At 39.8% G+C, this 25,114-nt stretch overlaps 1 protein-coding gene across 3 annotated transcripts in view; it reads left to right on the top strand.

Annotated features, from left to right (window-relative positions):
- The window catches only part of LOC143301891 (uncharacterized), a 30,309-nt gene extending 5,409 nt beyond the window's left edge, over positions 1-24,900 (top strand). For 2 of the 3 annotated variants that reach the window (XM_076616514.1, XM_076616359.1), the window contains 8 exons: positions 4,685-4,795; positions 5,693-5,793; positions 7,208-7,714; positions 8,910-13,712; positions 16,601-16,694; positions 17,247-17,296; positions 17,915-17,971; positions 19,594-24,900. In XM_076616514.1, coding sequence (XP_076472629.1) covers positions 4,777-4,795; positions 5,693-5,793; positions 7,208-7,714; positions 8,910-13,712; positions 16,601-16,694; positions 17,247-17,296; positions 17,915-17,959 — 5,619 coding nt within the window. In that variant the 5' untranslated portion in view covers positions 4,685-4,776 and the 3' untranslated portion in view covers positions 17,960-17,971; positions 19,594-24,900. The remainder of the gene's footprint in view (positions 1-4,684; positions 4,796-5,692; positions 5,794-7,207; positions 7,715-8,909; positions 13,713-16,600; positions 16,695-17,246; positions 17,297-17,914; positions 17,972-19,593) is intronic. The other variant, XM_076616443.1, reaches the window with a different exon arrangement.
- The last annotated feature ends 214 nt before the right edge of the window (positions 24,901-25,114 follow it).

The raw sequence follows: 25,114 nt of genomic DNA, 5'->3' as shown, positions 1-25,114 counted from the left end.
ACACACACACACACACACCACCACCACCACCACCACCACACCACACCACACCACACCACACCACACCACCCCCATGAATGCTGCTCCACCCCCATCCCCCAGACTCCCACACATGCCACCACACACACACATACACACACACACAGAGTGACACAAGGTGACTAACACACATACAGTATACACAAGTGTCCTTGAACTGGAAAAGAGATCCTTGCATTAACTAAGCAAATTTATTCATTTGATGCTAATTACTGATAATGGTGAAAAAAGCAGGTGGATTTTTTTTTATGTTGTACCTGTAGGTGTATAAATATACATGTGCATGTCATGCCTTTCAGTTTCCATCATATTCACTGATTCAGTTCTGAAATGGTGTCTGGTTTGCTTGGCTCTAGTGTATACACACTCTGGCAGGGGTTTATTGATTTTGATGAACTCACAAAAGCTTTCCTCTGAGTCACCCACATTCCTCTTACCCATCCCTTCTTTTTTTCACCCTTCACATATGTTCACATTTTAAGAGGTACAGATTTATTCTACATCATTGTCTTCCACATATGTTTATATATATATATATGTGTGTGTTGTGTTTGTGGTTTATGTTTGTCACTTTGCATGTGAGATACTGTGTGCCACTGCGACTGTATATGATTATGAAACTGAATGTGTGTGTGTGTGTTCGTGTGTGTGTGTGTGTGTTTTGATTTGACTTGTTTCTTGTCATGTTTTCGGTGGATTGCATTTTGAATTTATGTTGGTATTTTCTCAGATGCCACAAACAATAGAAACTAGACAGAGAACACATGATATTTTGATAGCCTCCTTCATGTAATGCTGTACTGAGCTGTGCTTGGTTTGTAATTTAACAAGCTTAAATCAAAGAAAATGATTTAATGTGAAATTGATAATCACATTCACAGTGATTGTGATAAATAATCATTGATTGATATTGATTAATTACTGTTTATTAGATGATACTGCTTTGTGAATTACAGTCGACCACGCTGCACTATATCAAGTATATATGTGGACTATATATCATGATCATAGCCTACACTACATCAGTACATGGGCACACACTTATATGGGTCATGGATGTGCATGCACTGTCACACAGGTATGCACCTCCCCTACACACACACACACACACACACACACACACACACACACACTGCTGGCGAACAATGTAACATGTGTAACAAACAATAATCCTGTAAAAAACCGCATTTGAAGTTTATGGGGGCACAGGTCTGAAAGTGTATTCTCTTACTTAGGTTAACCATTCCAGGTGATTCTGCTGGCATGAAAAGAGACATACCAGATTAAGGTTGGCAGTCAGGAGGCAAGTTTCTATTTTTGGGGCCTGGTAATTTTGAAATCACAACCTTCAAAATGTGAGCTGGGCACTCAGCCACTTAATTGATCTTGGCAGGCACCCTGGTAAGTCATGCACAATGGCTGTTACCAGTCTTGGGGGGTGGGGTTGTCAACAATTCATTGTTTGTGAGGGATGTAAGTTGACTCAGCATTTTTTTGACATTGTTAATGAAACTGTTTTCTGAATGGAAAGATAATATGTTATATTTACCGGTATGTGTGCACATGTGTGTGTTTGTATGGGTAGAGAACTGCTTCCTGTAATTCACAATGGGTCATTGAGCTACCTGGAAAAAAGGAAGTGGGGAGCTGTGCTTATATGACTGGATCACAAGCCAGGGTCTTCAGTCATGACTAACAACAGATAAAAGGTTGACAAAGACTGAGGGCATTGAGGCACACATAATTTTGAGAAAAATTAAAAGAATATTTGTTTTGATTAAAAGAAAACAAGTGAGTCATAAAAACAAGTATAAAGTAAGCAACACCATACACTCTACCCTTGCTACTTCTCTTCTGACAAGCCTCTCAACTTCCCTCCTGCTCCACACAGTTCTGTTTGTGTGTGTGTGTGTGTGTGTGTGTGTGTGTGTGCAACCAAAAATGCTCATTCCTTCACTCCTATTGCACGCATCCTGACATTTGCTGCTTCAGCATCTTAATGTTTCTCAGAAAGGCTTGTAAAGCTGAAGTAATGTGTGGTGTAAACTTTTGGTTTTACCATGCATGACAGTTTGCATCAGTGACATTTTGGCTGTGTTTATTTATTTGTTTATAGTTTATTGAATTAGATGATTTGTTTATTATTCCTCTTTTTTTGTTCTCAAAGTGATAAATAGCATTGCTGTCTGATTTTATTGAGTTTCAACTTTCATTTATACCAGTATTGGCAGAATGAGCTAATATTTGTTTATGTTGTTTCTGCCTGGTGTGAGTTAACAGTTTTCTGAAGAAAGCATCATAGTAAATTAGTTCCTTGATTCATTGGCTACCTTGCTTTTCCTAATGCTTTTTTGATTAATACATTAAGCTGGAAGGACTGGTTGGACTGCAGGTTTTGAGTGGCTATAGCTTTTTGCTGCACAACTTGGCCTCAAGCAGTTGCTTGTATAACACACATGTATATTTTGTACATTATTATGATTAGAATTATGATGGAAGTCACTCTTTCTATTCCTACATTATTTCACTCTCCGCCTCTATCTCACTGTGCCTATTTCTCTCTCTGTCTTTATATAAATGTAATGTAAGTGTACAGCATGTTGAACCTGCTCCTGGAGTGGACTTTGCACTCAACAAGATTCCATATTTAGTATTACTGTTGGTATCATCATCATCACCATCATTATTATTATTGTTATTGTTTTGATATTATTGTTTATTTCTGCTATACAATTTTATGTTTCTTGTGTCAGTGAGAGAGAGTTGTGCTAGTTCTGCTTGCTTTTTGAATGACTTGGTGAGGAATAAATGAAAAACACCAAAAAAAAAGAAGTTCTGAATATTCTAAATGCTGGTTTCATTCACTGTTCCTGAATAATATTTTTGTGAACAATATTTTTCTTTATTTACAAAAGCCACAGTGGGAATAAAAAAAAACGGACAATTTTAAACATGTTATTAAAAAAGATAATAGATTGTGAAAAGAAAGAATAAGTTTATGAAAAAAGTTTGCATACATGTGCAAATGGTGTGTGTGTGTGTGTGTGTGTGTGTGTGTGTGTGTGTGTGTGTGTGTGTGTGTGTGTACATAACAAAAATGTGTTTGTGTATTGGTATGATGCATTCGTGCTTGGATTACAATGTTCAAACAGTTGAACATCTGAGTATGATGAAGGGTTTTGTTTAAAAAAAAAGTTTCCTTATGAAACTGTGAAGTGCACATAATTGTTTTAAACTTCAGTAACCTTAGTTGGCATAACAAAAAGTAAACAAATTAAAATGAAAGATGGATAAAGAGTGAAAGATGATGTCAAAAGACAGTGCATCATTTTCATAGAACAGACAATTTGTACTTTGTGTTACTGACTCCAAATGAAGAAAGTCATGGAAAGAAAGAGTGGTGTAGATTTTGATGATGTAATTGAGCTAATGATACTGCATTAAAATTATTTATAGTACATGATTATGAATGCATCCATTGTTAGTCACATTCATGATTCACTGTTCATTGGTACATTTTGCAAGACTTTTATTGCCCCAGATAATCATCATCTGTCTGGAGTAAGACTTCAGATTTCTCTTATTATGCAAAACTGATGAAACAGAGAATGATTTGCAGTTGTAAGTTGGTAGACCCTGTATGGAGGGGATTTTTGAATGAGACTGATCCTCTATTGTGCATAATGATGCCCGTGGTTGCTGTGTTGCAAGAGTATTAAAATCTTCCTTGCATGCTTACTGCTAAGTGCTATGGTACTCTGTATCCCAAGCTGCATTTTGGGCCACAAGAGAGTCCCCAGTGCCTGTGGAAGACAGCTTGTACTGTACAAAATTATGTGTATATTATATGTGACAAATGTATATGATACATGATCCTGGTTCTTAGCCAAAAGATGCCAAGTAACTTCTTTACGCAGATTGTACTAAAGGAAGACAGTTTTAAAATACATTTATATTAAGTGTCAAGCTGTATTGAGATGGTTTCTGCATCATGCAGCATAGTTTGCAGGCTCTTGAGAGCATTGATTTGTGTGTATGCCATTGAGTTTTTTCCATCCTATTCCACTATGTACTAATGTAGGAAACTATGTCAGTGTTAGGGAAGATCTGCATTTGATTAACTGTCTTAAGGCTCTGAACTGATCACCACATTCTGTCAGATTGTTGTAGTAGTTGTACATAGTTTTAAGTTGATTTTGTGCATGGTCAAATGCGAAAGTTTGACAGATGTATAGATTAGATAATTTAGATTGGTGTCCTTCGTCATATCTTCACCAGTTCATGAGGTGAATTTTCAGTGTGGCAAATGTGCAACTGCAGCAGTGATGCCCATCTGTGTGATATTTGACAGGAATTAAATTCTCAGCCAGTGTGCTTTCGTCTCAAATGGCAGTTTATATAAAGTAATTTGCTTTTGATGACCATGAAAGCCCATTAACTTTTATAAGAGATCTGTAATATAATAGAGAAACGATGATGTCCGAATGCAGCATCATTATCTTCTTTCTTATGTAATATGTAATAAAGGTCTATGAATATTCCAGATATTACACAGTTACTGCTAGTATTTTATGTTATTTCTAGTAGTCTTGTAATCTCTTTTTATTTTCTTATTTTTAAATTCTCGTTTCTGCTATTTCCTCAGGGCATATTCCAAAGCCGTCTGATCGTGACCTGTATCACCACAAGTACAATCCATCACTGAATCCAGCTGTTTGTGCTCTGAAGACTGTGGCCATGAATGCTAACTATCGGGGTATGTTTGTGTGTGTGTGTGTGTGTGCGAAGGGCGTACTTTAAGGGGTTAGGAGGGGAGTTAAAGGGGGCGTTTTAGAAAGGGAGTTAAGGGGGGCGTTTCAGAGCTTGCATGTCTCTTTTGTGCTGTGACTGAATTTGGATGAATCTGAAAAGTGCATAACAGTGTTATCTTGTCAGATTTCTTCCATATGACACTGGGATTGTTGTCTCGAGGAAGAGCACACTAGTACAGTTCATCTGTTGGCTTTAACTTGTGTGAAGGAGAAGACAGCCTTTTTCCTCTCTCATCAACCTTAAGCTGTGGATAAATATCAAGTTCCAGTTTCTGAAAAACAATTCAGAAGCAATAACTGTACCAAATTTATGAGCTTGATTGACCAAGAAATGTGGATTTGACAGACACTGACTGAGGCAGACCAGGTTTATCAAACACCTTCAGTCTCCTTTCAAAGATAGGATATATGTGTATGTTGGACTTGAAATCCTTTGACTCAGCCATTTGGATTTCTTTTCGATGAAACTCTGTCTGTTGATAGCAAAAATAGTGAAGAACTAAGGAAAATTTACATGTTCTAATGTTGATTTGTATGTATGCTTGTTTGCATCATTATTCACTGAAAAGGAAAATTGACTTGTTATTTATATTTGTTTGTTTGCTAGAGTATGCATATTTGTTTGTTTTTGACATCACTTTTTTCATTATGTGGCGTCTGTAAAAGATGTATGTGTGTGTTGTTTGAGTGCCCCCAGGGGGCACATGGAATAAACTTCTTGCCTTGCCTTGCCTTACCTTGTAAGAAATTGCCAATGGAAATGGAACTTGATTCAATCTGTTAGCAGTGTTTTAACATCATCTTCAGTTTTGCAAACAGTGACATTTGTTGATATTGTTCAGGTATGACTCAATACCCAGATGAGTACGGCAGCTATGGTCCAAGTGGAAACAACATGCAGGCTGTGGGATTTCATCAAGGAAGTTATGAAAATGCAAACATGGTAAGATTCTGTATTGAGTGGCATCTAAGCCAGTCTTTTTAACTTATGTAAGCTAAAGTATTCATGTACAAATTTTTTAATTCAACTTCGTGAACCTGACGGTAAACTGACAGGGATCTGAATCAGGGTTTGGTTGCTTTGGTGTATGTGGAAAATGAATTTGGCATTGCGGTTTTGTTTAGACTGACACACCAGAACTGTGTTTCTGCTATGATGATGAAAGAACAGGAAAAAGAATTTTAGAATTACAAATTACTATTTTTGATTAGCCCCCCCCCCACACACCCCCTCCCCCGACCCCCTTGCCCTCCCTCTGCCACCCAAGGATATCATATTCATATTGTCAGTTTAATCAGAGATAAATATACAGGATTATGCCTTTTTACAGTTCCTGATAATAATTTCCAAACATAAAAGAAACAAACTGATTACATGCATGCTTAGCCTTTAACTGAGATTGAATTGATAGGTGTTGAGAAGTACTGGAACAGACTGGGCAGCATATCAGTTTCTGTCTTTTTTACTCAGATTATGTTCCCTTAACCCTTTGAACCCTGAGTTCCTGAGCAATTTTAACCCTTCTGCCTGAGCTCCTGAGCCAAAATTTGTAAATAATTGTTATTAAATGCTTTGAGCCCTGACCACCGCTTTACCGGTGGCAGAGAAAAATGACATAATGCCCAGCCACCGGTTGAGTGGTGCGTAAACACTTGAAGTGTGCAGAGTCTCAACCTGGCCCGTCAGGGCAGAAATCGGGGACAAAACGTGCAAGAAAACAACTGTACACAACGCAGCAAGTAATTGATATGCTTGATGATTTAGCAGAAGTAGAGTATGACAATGATCACTCTGATAGTGAGATGGAATTCGAATCGGATGATTTTGCTACAGATAGTGATGTTGAAAATGAATCTGAGCATGCAGAATCAGTTGATCATAGGAGGCGTGTCAGGTTGAGACTGCACGCTTCATGGTAGAAATCGATCTCTTTTATCCAAAGCACATGCACAAAACACAGTGAAAAGGCGCGGCAATGTTGGTACTACGTTTGCTGACGTCAGAATATTACGGTTTTTCTGATTGGCTCTTCAATATAATTCAACTAATAGCAAAACACGACACGAGTGTTTACGCATCGCTCAACCGGTGGCCAGGCATTATGCCACCCCTCCCCACCACGGGTAAAGCGGTGGTCAGGGCTCAAAGGGTTAATCTCCATCCCTCACCACCCTCTCTCCCACAGACCCACTTAATACCCCCACATCCCCTCTGGCAGAATACCCATATGGCTGATGTGTTTTCGTGAACACAGAAGTAAACCTTTTGCTTTCAGTCGGTGAAATCAATCTTACTTGTAGTATTTTGTATGGGTATGCAGTAGATGTTGGAAGTGATGGTGGTGTCTTGTGTGCAGCAGGCCATGATGAACCCCATGGGTGGAGGTGGGGCCGGAAGTTACCCGCTGGCTGGCTATGACTCTAGTCAGCCTCACATGATGATGGCCAGCCAGGGACAGATGTCGGCTCACCCAGCCATGTACCAGCAGCACAGCCAGCAGCAGGCTGCCTACATGGCCCAGCAACAGCAGCAGCAGCAACAACAACAGCAGCAACAGCAACAACAACAGCAACAACAGCAGCAGTATTACAGTAGCAGCGGTGGCAGTGGCAGTGGAGGGAGCTCTGGGGGTCAGTATGCGGCTCAGACCTACCCTGTGCAAGGGGCGGGCAACCTGCCGTCAGCCATGGGGGGCAACAGCCCCTACTACAATGCCGGCAGTGGCCAAGGTCAGGGGAGCGCTGGGTCCAGGATGGTGCCCCCTCCCCACCACCACCTGCGCAACACCTCGGGCCAGCAGAATCCTCAGCAGGTGGCTGACAACATTCTGCAGATGGCCTCCTCCTTCCCCAGCCACCACACTGTTAGTCTGTTTTTGTTTGATTTTTTTATAACTTTCTGCTGTTCATTGAAGTAATGTCCTGTGGGTTAAACAGGGAAAAAGGTGTTTGTTTCAGGACAGTTTTGTATAAAAGTTTCAGAATTTTATTATTTTATTTTATTTTATTATTCTATTTTTTCTGTTTTACTTTTTGTTTTTGTTTTTTGCTTCCCCTTTTATTGACGCAGCACTGGCACTCATCCTGGGGAGCTGTCAATGTTTGGTTGCCATAAAGCCAACAGTTCTGCTGCTGAGTTACGTCACTGTTCAGTACTGCCTGTTCTGAGTCAATATACACAGAACACTGTTTACTACACCACCTACTGACGACAGTAATTGCTTAGTTGTGGAGCCTGACTGAGTTGATGTCGCCCTGTGATTGAGACCACCATCATATTCCTCCAACCACAGTCCCCATTACAGACATCAAAGACCTTGACAGGAACTCGCCATAAGTTGGGAAGTGGAATGAAACTGAAACTGAGGTCACCATGTCATGAGAGCAGGGCGTGAAAAGCCACAGACTTTTGGACAATTTTCTCATACTGGATGATGAAAAAGGATGTTAATGCTAAAACCACAGACTTTTGGACAATTTTCTCATACTGGATGATGAAAAAGGATGTTAATGCCACTGCTGTGAAAGTTCATCTATGTTTGGGATTGTGTGGGATTACATAACAAGGCTGTGTTCCATGGACAGGAGAATCCCACAATTCTTGCCAGTGTTGGGGTTCACACTGCTGTCTTCCGAGTCATTCCACATTGTTTACTATTTTAAGACAACAGTTTGTGTTTCAGAACAATTTCATTCATAGGTTTTAACTGAAAATATGTCATTAAATGAACAAACATAAGTAGTTATCAAATTGTAAATGGAGATTCATTTGAAAGAATAATTGGGAATATGTAAACTTTATAGACAGTGTCGTTGATCTGTTACGATAGCTCTTTGCTGATGTACAGATTTGTCATGAGGTGTTGCATCCATTTTCTGGAAGTCTGGCATTCTCATGCTCACACAGTCACACACAGGAGCAAGAAAGATATGTGGAAAGTGAGTTTGAAGAACAGAAAGTTTTGAAATGATGTACTTAAATGCCCCCAGGGGGCACATGAAATAAACTTCTTGCCTTGCCTTGTCTTACATTCATTAAATGTTGACGATGTGTTCCAGGTGCAAGTGCCCCTGAAGAACAGGCATGCTCCCTACCAGATTCCCCGCTCCCCACAGAATTACTTTCCAGAGAAATGTGGTGGTCAGCAGCAGGGCATGGGAAGCCAGGGCCCCCAGCAGGTGATGCACACTCCACAGACTATGATGGCACAGCATGCTGTAGGGGCTGGACAGCTGCAGAACAAATCAGCCCAACCTCAGGGTCAGCTGGTTCAATCCTCTGTCTCTCAGCCTTCGGCCATGATGTACGCAGGCTCGTCACCTCACAGTCAGATGCCACAAAACTCTCCCTCCAGCCCCCTCATGATGCAGAGCCCTTCTGCAGCTCACCCGTCCCAGAGTCTGTCCAGTCCTGGTGCTTTGAACAGTCCCAGCTCTGTGGCTGTGTGTTCCCCAGTTCCCTCCTCCCCTGGCCTGGCCAACATGCGTTCTCCAAGCTCCATGCCCATGCGATCCCCTGCCCACCTGTCCTCGGGCTATCCCAGTCAGCCTATCAGTTCTCCACCCCAGAGGTCCTTTGCTGCATCAGACTCTTCGGGAGGGGCACAGCACTGCTCACCCACTTCCATGCATTCCCCTGCCAGTCATGCCAGTTCACCATATGCATCAGCAGGAATGGCTCATTTGGTGAACAGTCCACCACAACAGCCCCAGAGCTACCCTGCTCCAAACCAGAGCTCATGTAAGATGAACATGTTGATGGACTCGGGGCAAGGCCCTGGGGGACAGAGGGTCCAGGGCATGCATGGCCAGGGTTCCGACCCAATCCAGTCTCTTCAGAAGCTGGTCATGCTGCCTGAGACACAAGTCGTGGATCCCAAGAGTGTGGTCAATGACGGATGCCTGCAAAACAGTGAAGACGGTTCAAAAAACTGTGAAGGCCCAGCAGAGCAGTCTCGGGAGGCTGTGGACTGCTCTGCCGGGGTCTCCGTCAACACTTGCAGTCCTCCCACCTCTGGTGCTCACTGCACTTCTGACAGTGCTCCACAGGAAACAACTGCTGAGTCTGTTCCTGTAGCTCAGCCATCAGTGAGCCAGTCTGACTGCACCATCCCCAACAGTGGGGATGGTGCAGAAGCTCCACCAGAGACTGACAGTTTACCCACCTCCATCAACGAAAAAGTGTGTGAAAAACCTGTTTCACATAGTCCATCGGAAGTTCAATCAAGTATATCAAGTGCAAGTGATCAAACCATTTGTTCTACCTCTCCTCAGATACAAATTTCTTGTAAATCAGATACAGCGAGTGATGTTGACAGTGCTGATGTGACAAATGCTGAGTCTTGTGAGAATGAAGCGGTTTCAACCACTGTGTCTAAAAACCCTCCGTCTGAAAGCAGTTCTCAGAAAGACGGTTCAAGTGCAAACTCTCCCAAGAAATCAAATGTGGCATCGTCACCTGTTTGTAATGGTCCTGTGACACAAGTAAGTTCATCTGACAAACTTGAGGAAAAGCAGCTTTCACATCAAAACAAAAATCCTGGTGCTGGTATCAAATCTGACAGCCAGAATGTTGTCACAGATAAAAACAAAGTTTCTGGTGCTAGTGTTAAATCAGACAGCCAGATCACTGTCACAGAGTTGATTTCAAATTGTGTTGATGAAACAGTGAATAAAGTTCATAGCAGCATTCCAAAACAAGGTAAAACTAGCACAACAGAATCCAGTATAAAGCCGCCCCAACCCAAGAAACGACACAGCCAGAGGCTACTCTCATTGGCTAGTAAGTCATTCAAAACCTCAAGTTTATTTTTAGCTGAAGGCAGCACAACTCGCATGGATTTTGACAGTGAGGCTGATGTAGATGTAGGTGTGCAGTCTTCAGGTGCTGTGAAGCCATCTCCACCAAAGAAACGTAACAGCAGTAGGCTTTCTCAGTCTTCTAGTTTGAAGTCTGCTTCAGTGAACTCTAGTGTGGTAAAGAGTACAGTTCTTAGTAAAGACAAAGAGGACTGTGCTGGTGTGTTATCTGAAGAAGAGTCAGTGCATGGGCCAGATGGTGCTGATAAACAGAAACTTGTCAATGGCTTTGATGATGAACATGCTGGTCATACAGGATCTGCTGATTTGCTCAGTAGGGACAAGGTGGAGCCCAGGAATCACATTCATAAACAGCAGACACAGCAGACAGACCGGTGTTCAGACAATCCAGTGAAGGCTGGCGTGGTCACAAAAGGGAAAGCAGAAGGCATCGTGCAGGCAAATGTTTCCAGCTCTGCTGACATTGGCAATGGGGGTCTTGTCACCTCAAGCAACAAGGCTGATGTTACAGACAATGAGTATGATCCAGCCATGCAGCATCAGCGCAACATCAGTGTGTCAGACACTGCTTCATTATCTACTGTGAACATCTCAGATTGTGTCAGTATTGCCAACCACCATCCTGCTTCAGGTGATGAGGATGACAGTCTTTCTAGTGATTTGGACTTTGGCTATGATAGTCCTCCATTTGAAATGCAGGATGATAGCTGGAAACCAGATCAGGAAAAATGCATCATTACCAGTGGTGAGGATGAAGCTGATGGCAATGGGGATTGTGGTGATAATGATTCAGTCAGGAAAACAAACCAGTCTTCCCAAGGGTTCACAAAGTCTAGTCCTTCCACAGCAGCACCCTTGATTGTGACTCGTTCAGTAACTCGCAGCATTACAGGAAGAACACCTCCAAAACGAAAATTAGATGAAATGGACTTCATAACCAGCTATAAAAGAATAAAGCAAAGCTCAGTTGTCGCAGAACAGCAGAATTCGTTGTCACTTTCCATGGATTGTGATGAGATGGATATGAGAGAAAGTTCGTCAGATGTGGAGGTAATAAGCAGTAGTGATGAATCTCAAAATGTTTGTAAGACAGAGGATAAAAGTAATTCAAGTGTTTACATACAGGTAAATAGTGACAAAAAGAAAAGGGCACCAGAGGTTATGCTCAGTAAATCATCCAGTAAAAAAGGCAAACAAGCTAGTGCAAAAAATCAAAATGCCAAAACCAGTCCAAAGGCTCATAAACATACTGCAAACTTTTATTCTGTTAGAGGAGCAGGGGGGCGGTTTATATCGAGACGGCAAGCTGGCATATGCACCAGCTCAGTAACTTCACCTGTGGAGAAAGCCTCCAGTGATCAGTTCTTCAGCTTGATAGAACAGCAAAATACCAAAGAAAAAGAGGGTGACAAACACACAGTCTCCGTTAAAGAAACTAGAAGTCGTAGGAATAGATCTGAGCAGCAATTTATGACAGATGTTTCATGTGGAGTGGACACTTTGAACAAACTTGCACCCTCTCAACTTATTCTCCCCAGCAAAGCATCTCAGAGTTCTCATCCCAGACACAATTCATTAAAAGAAACCTCTGCAGGGCACTCTGAGGGTTCACCAGACAAAAATGGACCTGTGAAAATGGATGAAGTCAGACCACAGTCTCAGTGTGTACCTGACAGAAAAGGGACTTCCAAAGCAGATGAGGACGAGAGACCCCATGAGTGGTTACCCGACAGAAAAGGTGCTCAGAAAAAGGATGATGTCAGTCCATGTATGGAAGGTTTCTTAGACAGAAGAGGCAACTCGAAAAGGGATGAAGACAGACCACCTTTTGAGTGTCCTATGGACAAAAAAGGTGGCCTGAAACGGGAGGTTCGACAGCCTCAGGAGTTTCTGCCTGACAAAAAAGGTGCCTGGAAAAAGGAGGTGGTCAGACCACCTGTTGAGTGTTTACCTGACAGGAAAGGCACTCTGAAAAGAGATGAGGTCAGAACACTCCATGACAATGTGGCTGACAGAACAGGTGCTCCAAAGAAGGATGAGGTCAGACATTCCGGCGAGTTTATACCTGACAGAAAGGGTGCTCAGAAAAACAGTGAGGTCACTCTTCCTCTTGGGAATTTTCCCAACAAAAAAGGTGCTCTGAAAATGGATGACATCAGACCTCCTCATGGATGTTTGCCTGATAAAAAGTGTGCTTCAAGTAAAGATGAAATTAGACCATCATGTTTACCAGAAGGCAAAGGGACTTCAAGAAAAGACGAGGTCAGACCAGCGTGTTTACCAGATGGGAAAGGTGCTCCAAGAAAGGATGAGATCAGCAGGGCAATCTCCAAACAAAAGACGAAGAAACGAATCAAGGGAAAACCAAATAAAAGCCAGTTTTGTGAATTAGATTCAGTAGACGATTCCTTCAAAAGTATGAAGTTCAGTAAGACCTTGGATCATTTACATCACAGCAAAAAAGACAAGTCACTGTCCAACAGACTCTTTTCCCCCTTTGTCCGGGTTCAAGGCAAACAGAGTGCACCTTCTACTGTTTCTGTATTCAATGCTCCACCTGTGGAGGGGAAGAATTCCAAATCCACAAACAAGTCCAAAGGGGCAGGTGCTGCAGCAACAACCACCACTGTACAGATCACAAACTTTTCCTCTGACAAAAGTGTGATGTTGCCTTGGACAAAGACAACGGAAGCTCCGTGGGTGTGTGCTTTGTGTGGAAAGCGAAGCAGCTACAGGTTTCTTGGAGACCTGTTTGGCCCATACTTTCTGGAGTCGCATCTTTCAGTTCTGACAAAGGGTGCGGGTGAAGGCAGTAAAAAGGAGAGAGGACAGGACTGTGCTGGCCCAGCGGAGGCTCAGAACCCACACAACACACGCAGAAAATCTCTCTCCCAGAGCCGCACCACCAGCACTGAAGAAGCAGCCCCTTCTCCACAGGAAGTGTGGGTCCACGAAGACTGTGTCTTGTGGTCCACTGGCGTCTATGTTGTGGGTTCACGCATGTATGGGCTGGAAGAGGCTCTTAGTGCCACTTCGACAACGGTAAGTGGCTGGAGACTGTGATAGATATTATGTAAAAGACTAGACATTTGGACTTTAAAGTTGGATTTTTCTTTTCTTTTTAACAAAAACCTTTAACTCTTAAGCAGAATGTTGGCTGTCAAAGTTTGTGATGACCAAAATGAAAACCACAAATGGAACCATTTTATGGTTTAGCCTTTTCCATTGTTTATCATCATATTTTCATTGTCGGAATCTGCAGGCAGCACTTCTGTTGAACTTTTCCTTTGTCATGCAACTGCTTCAGTATTCTGCTGTGTACTGAGGAGAGCCTCCCCCCCCCCTTTTTTTCCCCTCCCCCCCTGCCCCCTTGCCCCCCTCACAGACACACACTCTCTAGTTTGTCACTCACAATATAAACTATTCTGTTTAGCTTTGTGAATTATGCAAATTATTTCAAATGTCTGCACATTGAATTGCCCCTGTGTATCCCCTCCCCTTTTCAGTTTTTGTGTATGGGCATGTGGATTTCACAGTTAACCTGTGTCAGTGTCAGTGTCTCTCAGTCTGTCTCACAGAATTACACTGGGGATATGATTATTAGCTAAAAACAACAAGAAACAAACAGTAGTATTGAGAATTTGAGTTGAATTGGTGTATTATGAGTGATATTGAGCCAGGTCATCAGTGTCAGCAGACTTGTGCTGACTGTTGTTTAGGTCTTTATCATTGTCAAGCAGATTCCTGATGGCTTGTGTTGAAAGGAAACTGGGACAGTTGATGCTGTATGTCAAGTACAACAAAGTGGTGGTTGTTGTCAGCTGAGATTGGATCACTGGTGTCACACTGAATGGGACTGAAGCTGCAGTGCAAACTGACACGGTGCTTGCACCAGTGTGTGGTGGCTTCCTCTGATGCCGCTTTTTAAATCATGGCTTGTTGACTGCTGGGCTTCAGTTTTTGTTTCATAAATCTAGGTTACTCGGGATATGTGCATGAGAATCACTCAGATTGAATAGTTTGAATGGTTTTGGACCCGAGTGTTGCCAGAAATAAGGGGTTTTTTTTATGGTTTTTTTTTTTTTTTAAAGTTTTGTTTTAAGTGTTTGTATGCAATCTTGTTATGTGACAGATAGGAAGCCAGTTTTAGGTAGTTTCTTTTTTTTTTTTTTTTTTTTAATTTTTAGATTTATTTATTTTTGTTTGTTTTTGTTATAACTTTCTTCAGGATTAAACTTGTTAACTCTTTCCCAGGATTAATTATTTAATATTATGAGAACTATTGAAATTTGAATACATCCGTATCATTTATAGCATGATACTGTATGTTGCTTCATGTATGGTATCTTTGTAAGTTTGTAGTCTGGATCTTTCTTGTAAAACTAAATGACTTGAAAAGGTTCATGTGCACAGATCAATCTTTGGTGGCATTATTTGATTATAATCCTTTTCCTGTTCATACTTTTTTATCTTTTCTTTTTTGTAATCACTAATTGATTCATTTTCACATAGGGTGTCTCTTTAATTTGATTCCAGGGCAAAACAGTTAATTCTAATCAGCTAAGTGCTTATAATCTTTTTTGATAGTGACTCAAAATAGTGAGGAATGCTGGTGCTGCTTTATGTTTGCACCTAAAAGAAAGTGAAACATTTGAATACTAACAGTAACACATTTAAAATTAGATTAAAAGATAATAACAAACAAATACAGTATCTAATGATGTATAATGACTAAATCATGATGTAATCATGTACAGAAAATGTACACATGCGACATGAAAAAGAGTAGAATGTGGACATGTACATTCATAATCATAAATATTGTGCACCAAACACATTCAATATTGCCTTTGCAGAATATGGAAGAGGACTGGGTGATGGGAAAGAGTCGGGGAGGAGGGTTATACTTATATATATATATATATAGGCATGGACTGATTGTACTTCTATGTGGGTATATACTTTTATGTGGGTATATATATTATTCTTTCCTCTTCTTCGACATTTATGTGCTGCAGCTCCACATTGACTAGTATGCACAAGTGGGCTTTTACATGCATGAGCCATGGCACTGTATGCTTCATGACTTCAAGTTAACTGGCACTATACACTTGTCACTCTAATTTTCTTGGATGTTTTGCTATCTGTTAAGTTGCAGCCATACTCTATTTCATCACTTCTTGTTTTCATAACCCACTGAATGCTGACATTGATTACGGGATCTTTAAGTCTAATGTACATATATTTGATTTTCAGCTTGCATGGGGGTTCTGGCACAAGCAGGTCTGCACATCTGCTGACACTGGAGATGGGAAATGAAAAATCTCCACCCTGAACTCGCCCACTGTCATGATTAGGTTTCAAACCCAAGACCCTGTGATTGAAAGACTAATTGTTCTTCTTCTTTCTGTTACACGACCAACATAGACTTGCCAATGACTCTGTCAAAGTTCATGCATGCTGGGTATTTTCGTGTCTCCATAACCCACCGAACACTGACATGGGTTACAGGATCTTTAACATGCATATTTGATCTTCTGCGTGCGTATACACACAAAAGGGGTTCAGGCACTAGCAGGTCTGCACATATGTTGACCTGGGAGATAGGAAAAATCTCCACCCTTTACCCGCCAGGTGCCGTTACCATGGTTTGAACCCGGGACCCTCAGATTGAAAGTCCAACGCTTAAAACACTCAGCTATTGCGCCTGTCACTGTTGTAATCGCTGGGTCGTCGAGTCAATTCCCCTGTATACAACTGCAAACTGATGGGAAGCAGCAGTGGCCCACAAGTTGTTTGCCTTTGTTTTAGTATCAGTAGTTTGTTTAAATTCTAAGTACTAAGTTTCACTTGTTTATCGTTGAATATCAGGGGAGAATGAATAAAAAATGTTGCTAATCTATTTTATGTTTTTTCTTTTTTTCCCATAGGTATGTGCTTGCTGTCAGGAGAAGGGAGCATTGATAGGATGTCTTCATAAGGGCTGCAACCAGAACTTTCACTACATTTGTGCTGTGGATAAAAGTCAGTATCTGCATTCACTCTCTCTCTCTCCCTCTCTTTCTCTCTCTCTTTACCCCCCATCACCCACCCAAGTTTCTCTCTTCAGAGTTAAGACTCTTGATAAATGTGTGCATGCCTTTGTAAGTTTGAAAGAAATAAAAAATAAAGTTTAGTTCGTTCATTTTTTTTGTGTATATTTAGATGTGTGGACACACAACATACATACTATGTAGAATCTTTGCATTATATAACTTTTAATCAGTTTATTAGGCCATGACTGATATATGCATGTTGCTGTCACCTCATTGCATTAGAATTATTTTGTTTGGCCATTCACAACCTTAGCATTTAATCATTTGTGATCAGATGGGTTAAAAAATGATAAGAATTGAACTAGCTTTAAAATCTAATGGTGTAATTAAATTGTGTTGAAACAAGAAGCTTAAGTACAGTAAACAGAAGAATCTTCAGAACAATGGACAATAAACTGGTGTTGACAGTGATGATAACATTCCACATTCTGGTGAGCAAGATAATTATTCCTTTCTAATATATATCTCTTTTCTGTTGCAGTGTGTTTTTTGGATGTGGAGAACTTTTCCATGTTGTGTCCCAAACACAAGGTAAATTGTTGTCTGCTGGTACTATGGGGACTGAAGTTTAGTGAGAGAGTGATAATTTTTGTAAAAACTTACAAAGTTGTTTGCTTCTTGTATGTTTTTTCCGCGGTACAGTTGGAAATCATTATTTGATTTTGAGACAGCAAAGAAAAACCTATTCATGTCATAGTTGAGTTTAGTGGAGAGAGACCAAGCCTTTGTTTTTTTGTTTTGTTTTGCATCTAAGATTGTTTTGAAGTTGGATTACTTAAGTTGTTAAAGCGGGATTGGAGTCCTGAGTATTTGCTGTGTGCTTTTAAATTAATTAAACACTGTGTAACTGTTTTTTTGAGACATCTTTGAAAATAGAATAAATCCTCTCCAACCAGTTTGATCCAGTGTCATAATTTGAAGTGATACATATATATACATTGTAACTTGTTTTAAATGCTTGGACTTGTATGTTTGTATGGTTGTAATGAGTGTGAACTGTTTGAAATTTGCTGCGCGGTCTCTGAATAGCTAGACTGGATGCTCCCCCATGCCTCTCTCTGCTGCTGTATATTATCTGTCAGTTTGTTTGTGTCTTCATGCATGTTTCAAAGATACTATTACCCAAAATGTTTTTATGTGTTTTGACAGGACAAGAGAATGAAAAGCGTTCCTGCATCCACCAGCAAGTCTTGACAGAAACTTTGGGTTTGTTTCTTGAATTACTAATGAGTGAATGTGCTAAACCTTAAGTCAGTCAGATTGCAGTATGTATGTTCACTGATTTAGACTGGCTGTGAAGTGTCATTGTGAAAAGTATCCATTTGCATACAAATGTGTGTTCAAGTGAGAGAGAATTGTGTTCATCAGTAAGAATGTTTTATGGGGTTTATATCTGTTTACGTGAAGCTGAACAGGTCTTCAGTCTTCACATGATCAGTGATTGCAAGTATTTGTTCGAGAGTGGTCAGGTGTTAACTGGCTTATTTGTTGAAGAAATGCCAAAATGTAAATAGGCATGGAATTTCTCTTTGGGGCAGATTTCAGGTATTGATATCTGCCTTAAAAAGAAGCAGATTTGTTGATTTATTATTTTTCTAAAGAAAATGGGGAATGATGGATGAATTGGTAATCCCCATGATAGATCCAAATGTTGGATCTCCACCTCTGCATGACTGTTCTCAACAGACAGTATCAATGATTATAACAGCTAGCTCACTGCCAAAACACTGTGAAGACAGATGGGTGCTAGTGGAGGCCAAGATTGAGGACGTGTAATGAGATAAAAACGTGTGTGTCAGACAGCCCTCTGCCTGCCTGGCTGTGCAACTTTCTCCCAAACCGGGCTGACTTAAACTTTAGGGTCAAACGCGGACCAGCAGACCCATTTCAGTAGTCCCAGGTTTTGTGGTGCTTCCTGCCCCGTTCACCCTCTCTTACACCCTGGTTCACTGTCCTGATCCTTATATGGACATATTCCTTTCCCCACTCCCCAGATCGGATTGAATATTATGTGTGTTAATATAAATAGTGCCAACAAGACGTCAGCTGACATCATACACAAAATATTGCCATCGTGCCTGTAAGATGTTCTCTGACGTCCTGCGTCTATTCTGATTTTTCCTTCATTTGAGTTTGGTTCAGTAACCATAAACAGACTCTGAAGGGTTTGTTTAATTTGTCTGGATTATGAATATATGATTTAAATGAGCATATATCAGGTGGAGGACCCTTTCCTTCTCAGTAATGTTTCGCTTTGTGGACTCCGTTGAGCGTGCCTAAAAAGTGGGTTTAATTACACAGGATTCATTAAATAGAGAAAAAAAAATCTTTATTTGCACATTTGCTTGAACATGCATTATTGCATGGAATTATCTTTTTTTTTTCTCCGTGCAGTTTTTATTTGTTTTTCCTGTCGAAGTGGATTTTTCTACAGAATTTTGCCAGGAACAACCCTTTTGTTGCCATGGGTTCTTTTACGTGCGCTAAGTGCATGCTGCACACTGGACCTCGGTTTATCATCTCATCCGAATGACTAGCGTCCAGACCACCACTCAAGGTCTAGTGGAGGGGGAGAAAATATCAGTGGCTGAGCCGTGATTCGAACCAGCGCGCTCAGATTCTCTCGCTTCCTAGGCGGATGCGTTACCTCTAGGCCTTCACTCCACTAATTTCTCATTTCATGATTTTTTCCCCTCAAGTGTCATTTTGTGGATAATGGTTTGGAATGATTATAATGATTTTTTATGATCCCCCACCCCTCCCCCCCCCCACCACACTTGTGAAAGTAAATGCATGCATGTACTTATAAGTTATCTGATCTTTTCCAGATTTCTGGACATGAGGAGACTTGAAGACTGTGTTTTTCACCACCTATCACAACTTAACGGGCTGCAAATACTTAGAATGTTATTGTGACTGTTGTGAATCGCCATAGCTTTACACATATTTACTTTCTTTGTAACTGAGATGTGCTAAGAACATAAGTGCTGCAGTGGGAGAACCGGATATAATTCTGATGCTTAATTAAGAACTTTGATAATCTTTTAACTGCCCACATATGTTTCAAACTGCTGAAATACTTCGGTGTGTAATTAACCATGAATTTAGATGATATCATCACATCAATCTTTGACTTATTTTGATTTTAATGTTTTCATTATGCTGTTTATATTGCCTGACAGTGTAGGGTGTATGTGTGGTGTTGTAATTGCCTTGTGTCCCCACCCTCCCTTCCCAGTCTCTTTTTTGCATAGTATCTTGAAAAAGAAACAAGTGGTGTGGTATGTATGTGTAAATGATTTGATGAGATTTTGTTGTTGTTTTCGTCATCTGCTCATACTTCAAACACCTGGATGTCTTTGAGTGTTACCAGAGCTTGTGCAGTGTGGATTGAGTGAAGAGGGAGTCATGGGTTTGTTGTTTGTATCAGACATTATTTATATCATTTTTTGAATGTGAAACTTGTACTTGTTCTCATTATGTGTGTGCGTTTCTTTTGTGTGTGTGTGTGTGTGTGACAAGACTCAGTATAAACATAGGCGATTTTAATACATGTTTGTCTTACAAATGAAGAAAATTGTTATTGTAATGTGTAACCAGTCCATATTTATGGGCAGGTAGTGTTAACTGTAGACAACATGTCCATATGAATAATAGCTGATGTATGTATATATTCAAAAAGCAATAATAGACATAATTTATTTCTTTGACACAAGAGCAGAAAGCCCTTTTTTTTTTTTGGTTCAGTTTGCTTTTTTCCCTTTATTTCTTTCTGGTATTGGTTCTAGAATCTTCAAGAATCTAGAATTCTTCTTGTTAGGAATAGCTTTCATGGGAGAGATGGGGACTGATATATTCCCAGCTGATCTAGGAAAAGTCCAGCCATTGTCAGCTCATAAGTCAGCTCACGGCTGTTTTATTCTTTTGTCAGAAAGAGTAACACATGTTACACAGTGGGTCTTGCAGGAAAAGTCAGCATTTGCTGGGAACACCAATATTATTGGCATGTATAGAGAAATTGCACCATTCATAATGTCAATGGTGTGACAAGTCAGTTTTAATATTTGTTGGGTTTGGTTTTTTTTTGGTTTTTTTTCTTTAATTTTTTTAAATATTATTTTGAAATTATTATTAACATTGTACTAGGTTGATATGATTCTGGTTGATTTATCAAGGGATGAATACATGAATTAGTGTAATTGTTCCGCACAGATGTCCACTTGTTTCTGACTGATAAATAAATACGGTAGAAGTTAAAAGCACAGTATGAATAAGCTGAAATACAAAACATTTATTAGATTATTAACCAGTTCAGTGCCAGAGAATTTTGTTATAAAAATTTTTTTTTTAAAAAGGGCCTTGGGAAGGGGGTTGTGGGGGGTGGGGGTGGGGGCTCTCCCCTTGCCAGGGAATTTTGAGAATTCGGTGTAATAAATCACAAAAAAATTGTTCAGGAATGTAAAGTCAATATAATAATTTTTGTGCAACAAAAAAGTATATTTCCACCTCTACATAATGACATCCATAAAGAAAAGAAACAAAATACAGCTAGAAATAGCAAGCCTATTGTCAGATTATACCTGTAGAAGAAATTAAAACAGGCAAAAAGTTTATGAAAACAAATCACAGCTCTTGCAGACATGTAAGTAAATTACTGTCCCAATAATGACAAAAGTGAGTAAAGTCAACGTTAAAGGTCAATCACAGTCCCAGAAACTGAGCTGGCAAGCTTTTTGACAGCAAAGAGCGTTCGGGAGTGAGAGGGTGAAGTTCTTTGATGGCGTTCACTCCTTTCAAGTTGCACGTGGACAGATTAAAGTGTCTGCTGTGCATCCGGCTAGCCACCTCTTCAGACATGTCATCCCTCTGATTCAGTTAAAAAAAAAAAAAGGCGTGAAAAACAAAAAGCACGTGTTTCACGGCCAGTGCAGGTTCAGCACTGCGTTTCGTGAAAATCGTGGGGCATTGGCCGTTGTCGATTGCCTTCTGTCTGCTTTGAAATGTGAGTACACTCTTCCCAAAAGCCACGCCCCCTTGATGACCTCTGGCTGGCATTCGACCTATCGTCTTACATCACCCCTCTCCCTCTCCTTCCCCTTCTTCCAACACTGGCTGCATGTATTCTGTCAATCATAGCCAGTTGTTCAAAAACGCTGTCTGATTGGATGGATGGACTGAATTACCATAAAATGGGCAGTCAGTTTCATAACTGTTGTTGTCAATCACCTTCATTTTCAAACCAATCATCAGACAAGAGAGATCCTTCTCCATCGCAAAAGCTGTCCATAATCACAAGCAGAGCTTTCAGAATTGTGTAAATCTGCTGACTGACGATTTGCTTTACTGGACAGTTTTCAGTGCATTTGTTTGCACATGATGCAACCCCCTTTTCCATGTGTGTATCACGTGGTCAGTTGGTAAATTATTATTGAGTAGAAAGAAGTCTTCTGTCTGATCCAAGTTCATTTAAAAAGTTTTATAATCCAGACGCATCAAACTAACTGTTCAGAGTCTGTGAATTGAACCAAACTCCAATGAAGGAAAAATCGGAACATATGCAGGACGTCAGTGGACGTCTTATAGGCACTATGGCAGTACTTTTTGTAGGACATCAGCTGACGTCTTATAGGCCCTCTACTGGTTAAGATCTTTGAAATATAAATCTCAGAATGGTGAAGATGCGAAGCTAAAAACTAGCCATATTTAGGACATTAAAATGTTTTAGTGACAAATTCTGTTTCAAAACCATACAATTATTGTCCACACAAAATAAAACAACATGAAAATAATCTCATATTTCATACTGCATTTAAAATGATATTGTTCAGTTTTACCACCCATGAATTTATTCCATGCAGTGTACTGTTATGTGTTCTTTAATGCTGCCCAGTCCTGTTTATTTGAATATGGTATCTGGATGAATTTATGAAAGAAGTGCTTTGATTTTAATTCAAATGCAATTTATAACTGCTGGGTTATCACAAAGAACTCTAAAATGAATGAAGTGGTGAATAACCAGGTGCATGTCCCATTTGTTATTTTACCCTTTTGGTTTCTCAGCAGTCTTGTCAGATGTACATGTTGGTCAGTTCTGCTCTCTCTGGGTTCAGGGTCAAAGGTCTGAAAGGCATGAATAGATTTACAATATTCTCTTCATTTGACTTACCCCTGGGTAAATGTTTGTCACGTGGCATTTATTTGCCGAACAAAGAGAAATAAAGAGCAATGTAAGTGAACAGATTATAAAAATGTGGATTATTATTTAAAATAAAAAAGCAAAAAACAAAACAAAAAAACAAACATCAGCAGTATCATTGGCTTAAATCAATCTTTAAAATATGACTTTTTGTGGTTGTCATCATTGTTTGCACTGTCCTGTGAGCCTTTGTTTGCTTTTTTATATGACACAAGATATGTGACTAGCATTTCTATGGTTGTGCTGATAATATACACATTTTTTTTTTCCTTTTATGTCCATCCATTGCTTTTTTTTTGCTTTTTTTTTTTGTTGCTTTTTTTTTTTTATACTTTGTGTGCTGTGACTTCTCAGAGCTTTCCAGAGAGGCATTTTGTTCCAACTTAGTGATACATTTTCTCACTGGTAAGTTTGTTGGTTGTTTGGATGAATGTTGAAAATGGTATGTTTGTTGACAGGAAACTGATATCAGTCATAATATGTTCTGTTCAGTAAATTATTTTTCATTTCATTGTGTCTGCTGTAAAAGGTTGAAATTAAGTCAGTGACTTCTGTTTGAAATTGGAACTGGTACAAATGATAGTGAACTTACTATATTTATGCCAAGGGAACTATTTTAATCAAACTTTAGAACAGAAAATTGGTTGATCAGTTGAGCTAGTAAAAAGAGGAAATGAAAATGCTTCCAAACATTTCTCAATTATGAATAAAATGCAGTCTCAAAGCTTGTAGGAGGCTGTTTCTATTTAGCTTAAAATCTGATTTATTTTGGAACTGGGATATAAAACATTTCTGTTCAACCATGACATGTTTTTACTTGAATAAAACTTGTTTTCCCAACATTTCAAATTATTAATTTCAAATTGACTTACTGTAATTGACCATTAGGTTTGCCAAGTCAGCTTCTATTTTCAGCAGAAGATAATTTGTTTTAGGTAATGAAGGCAAACAGACAAAGAAGGCATAAATAAACAAACAAATGGCATATAAAGGATGAAGAGGTGAATGTGCTTTATCTGCAATCACATAAGGAAAAGAATAAGCATTGGTGCATTTATATGTTATATTCAGACAAAATGTGAAGCATGGATTTGTTCAGACAAGACGAGAAGCATGGTATTCAATTTGGGTCACGAATATCATCTGTCGTCTTGCACATCGAAGGGCTATAGTGTGGGCAACAGACTTTATTTCTTTCCTTCCCCATCCCCCTCCCCTCCACCCTCCCTTATCTCCACTTCCATGAAGTATTGGACTGTGGTTGCATGTGACAGTGACCCTTGAATTCTTTGTGAATTTGGTCAGTATGGAGTTCATTTTATGAGTCATGATGATGAACTAGTTTTCTTTGCATTTTCTTGGTACGTTCCCTGTTGTGTAGTGTTGGCCCTGTGATTTGTGGTCTCTGTGTTCCTGGGTGGAGCGGTTTGAATCGGTTCCAGCCAGAGCCTGGGCAGGGTAAAGTTTAACAGCTGCAGGCAGCCGTACATCTCCAGTTGAGACATTCTTTTCCATGTTTTAACTTCTTACTTTTCTTCTTCTTCTTCGTCTTCTTTTTTTCTTTTTTTCCTTTTTTTTTTAAGAAATCAATTTGTTACATCTGTTGTTTAATGATAATCTGCAAAGGCATTACTCATTATTCAATTCATAGTGTAGTGAATGTGTGTGTTCTCTGTCAGTACACATTTTTGTTTTGTTTTTTAACAATAGAATTTCTGTATTTCTTAGACATTGCTGATGACTACTGTAAATAGACTAAAGTATTTTATAGTGACAATATCAAAACATGTGTGGTTGGATGCTGAATAGAAACAAAGTTTGGTTGTATTGTCATACCAGCCACTCGGACTACAGGTTGTCTTTCCCATCTGTTGTACTTCTATTTGCTGCTAGGTTTTGTAGTGGCCTCAGAAATGAATAAAGGTATTTTTTCGACAGATCCCACTGTTTGTGTGGTGTGTTCAGCATAGATGATGGTTTTCAAAGGATGGTACAAATGAAATAATCAGTTACTTTTACAATTCTTAAGGTCATTTGAAGTGTTTCCAAGTTGTTAGTTGCTTCTGGAAATAGAGACTAGCATGAAACATGACATACTTCAGTTCTGACAAGTCAGTGTAAATGCAAAGGATAAAGGGAAAGGGATAGAATGA

The sequence above is a fragment of the Babylonia areolata genome, chromosome 1, assembly GCF_041734735.1.
Source record: "Babylonia areolata isolate BAREFJ2019XMU chromosome 1, ASM4173473v1, whole genome shotgun sequence".
Classification (NCBI taxonomy): Eukaryota; Metazoa; Mollusca; class Gastropoda; order Neogastropoda; family Buccinidae; genus Babylonia; species Babylonia areolata.
The sequence above is the reverse complement of the archived record's forward strand: the minus strand, read 5'-3'. Positions and strand labels throughout refer to the sequence as shown.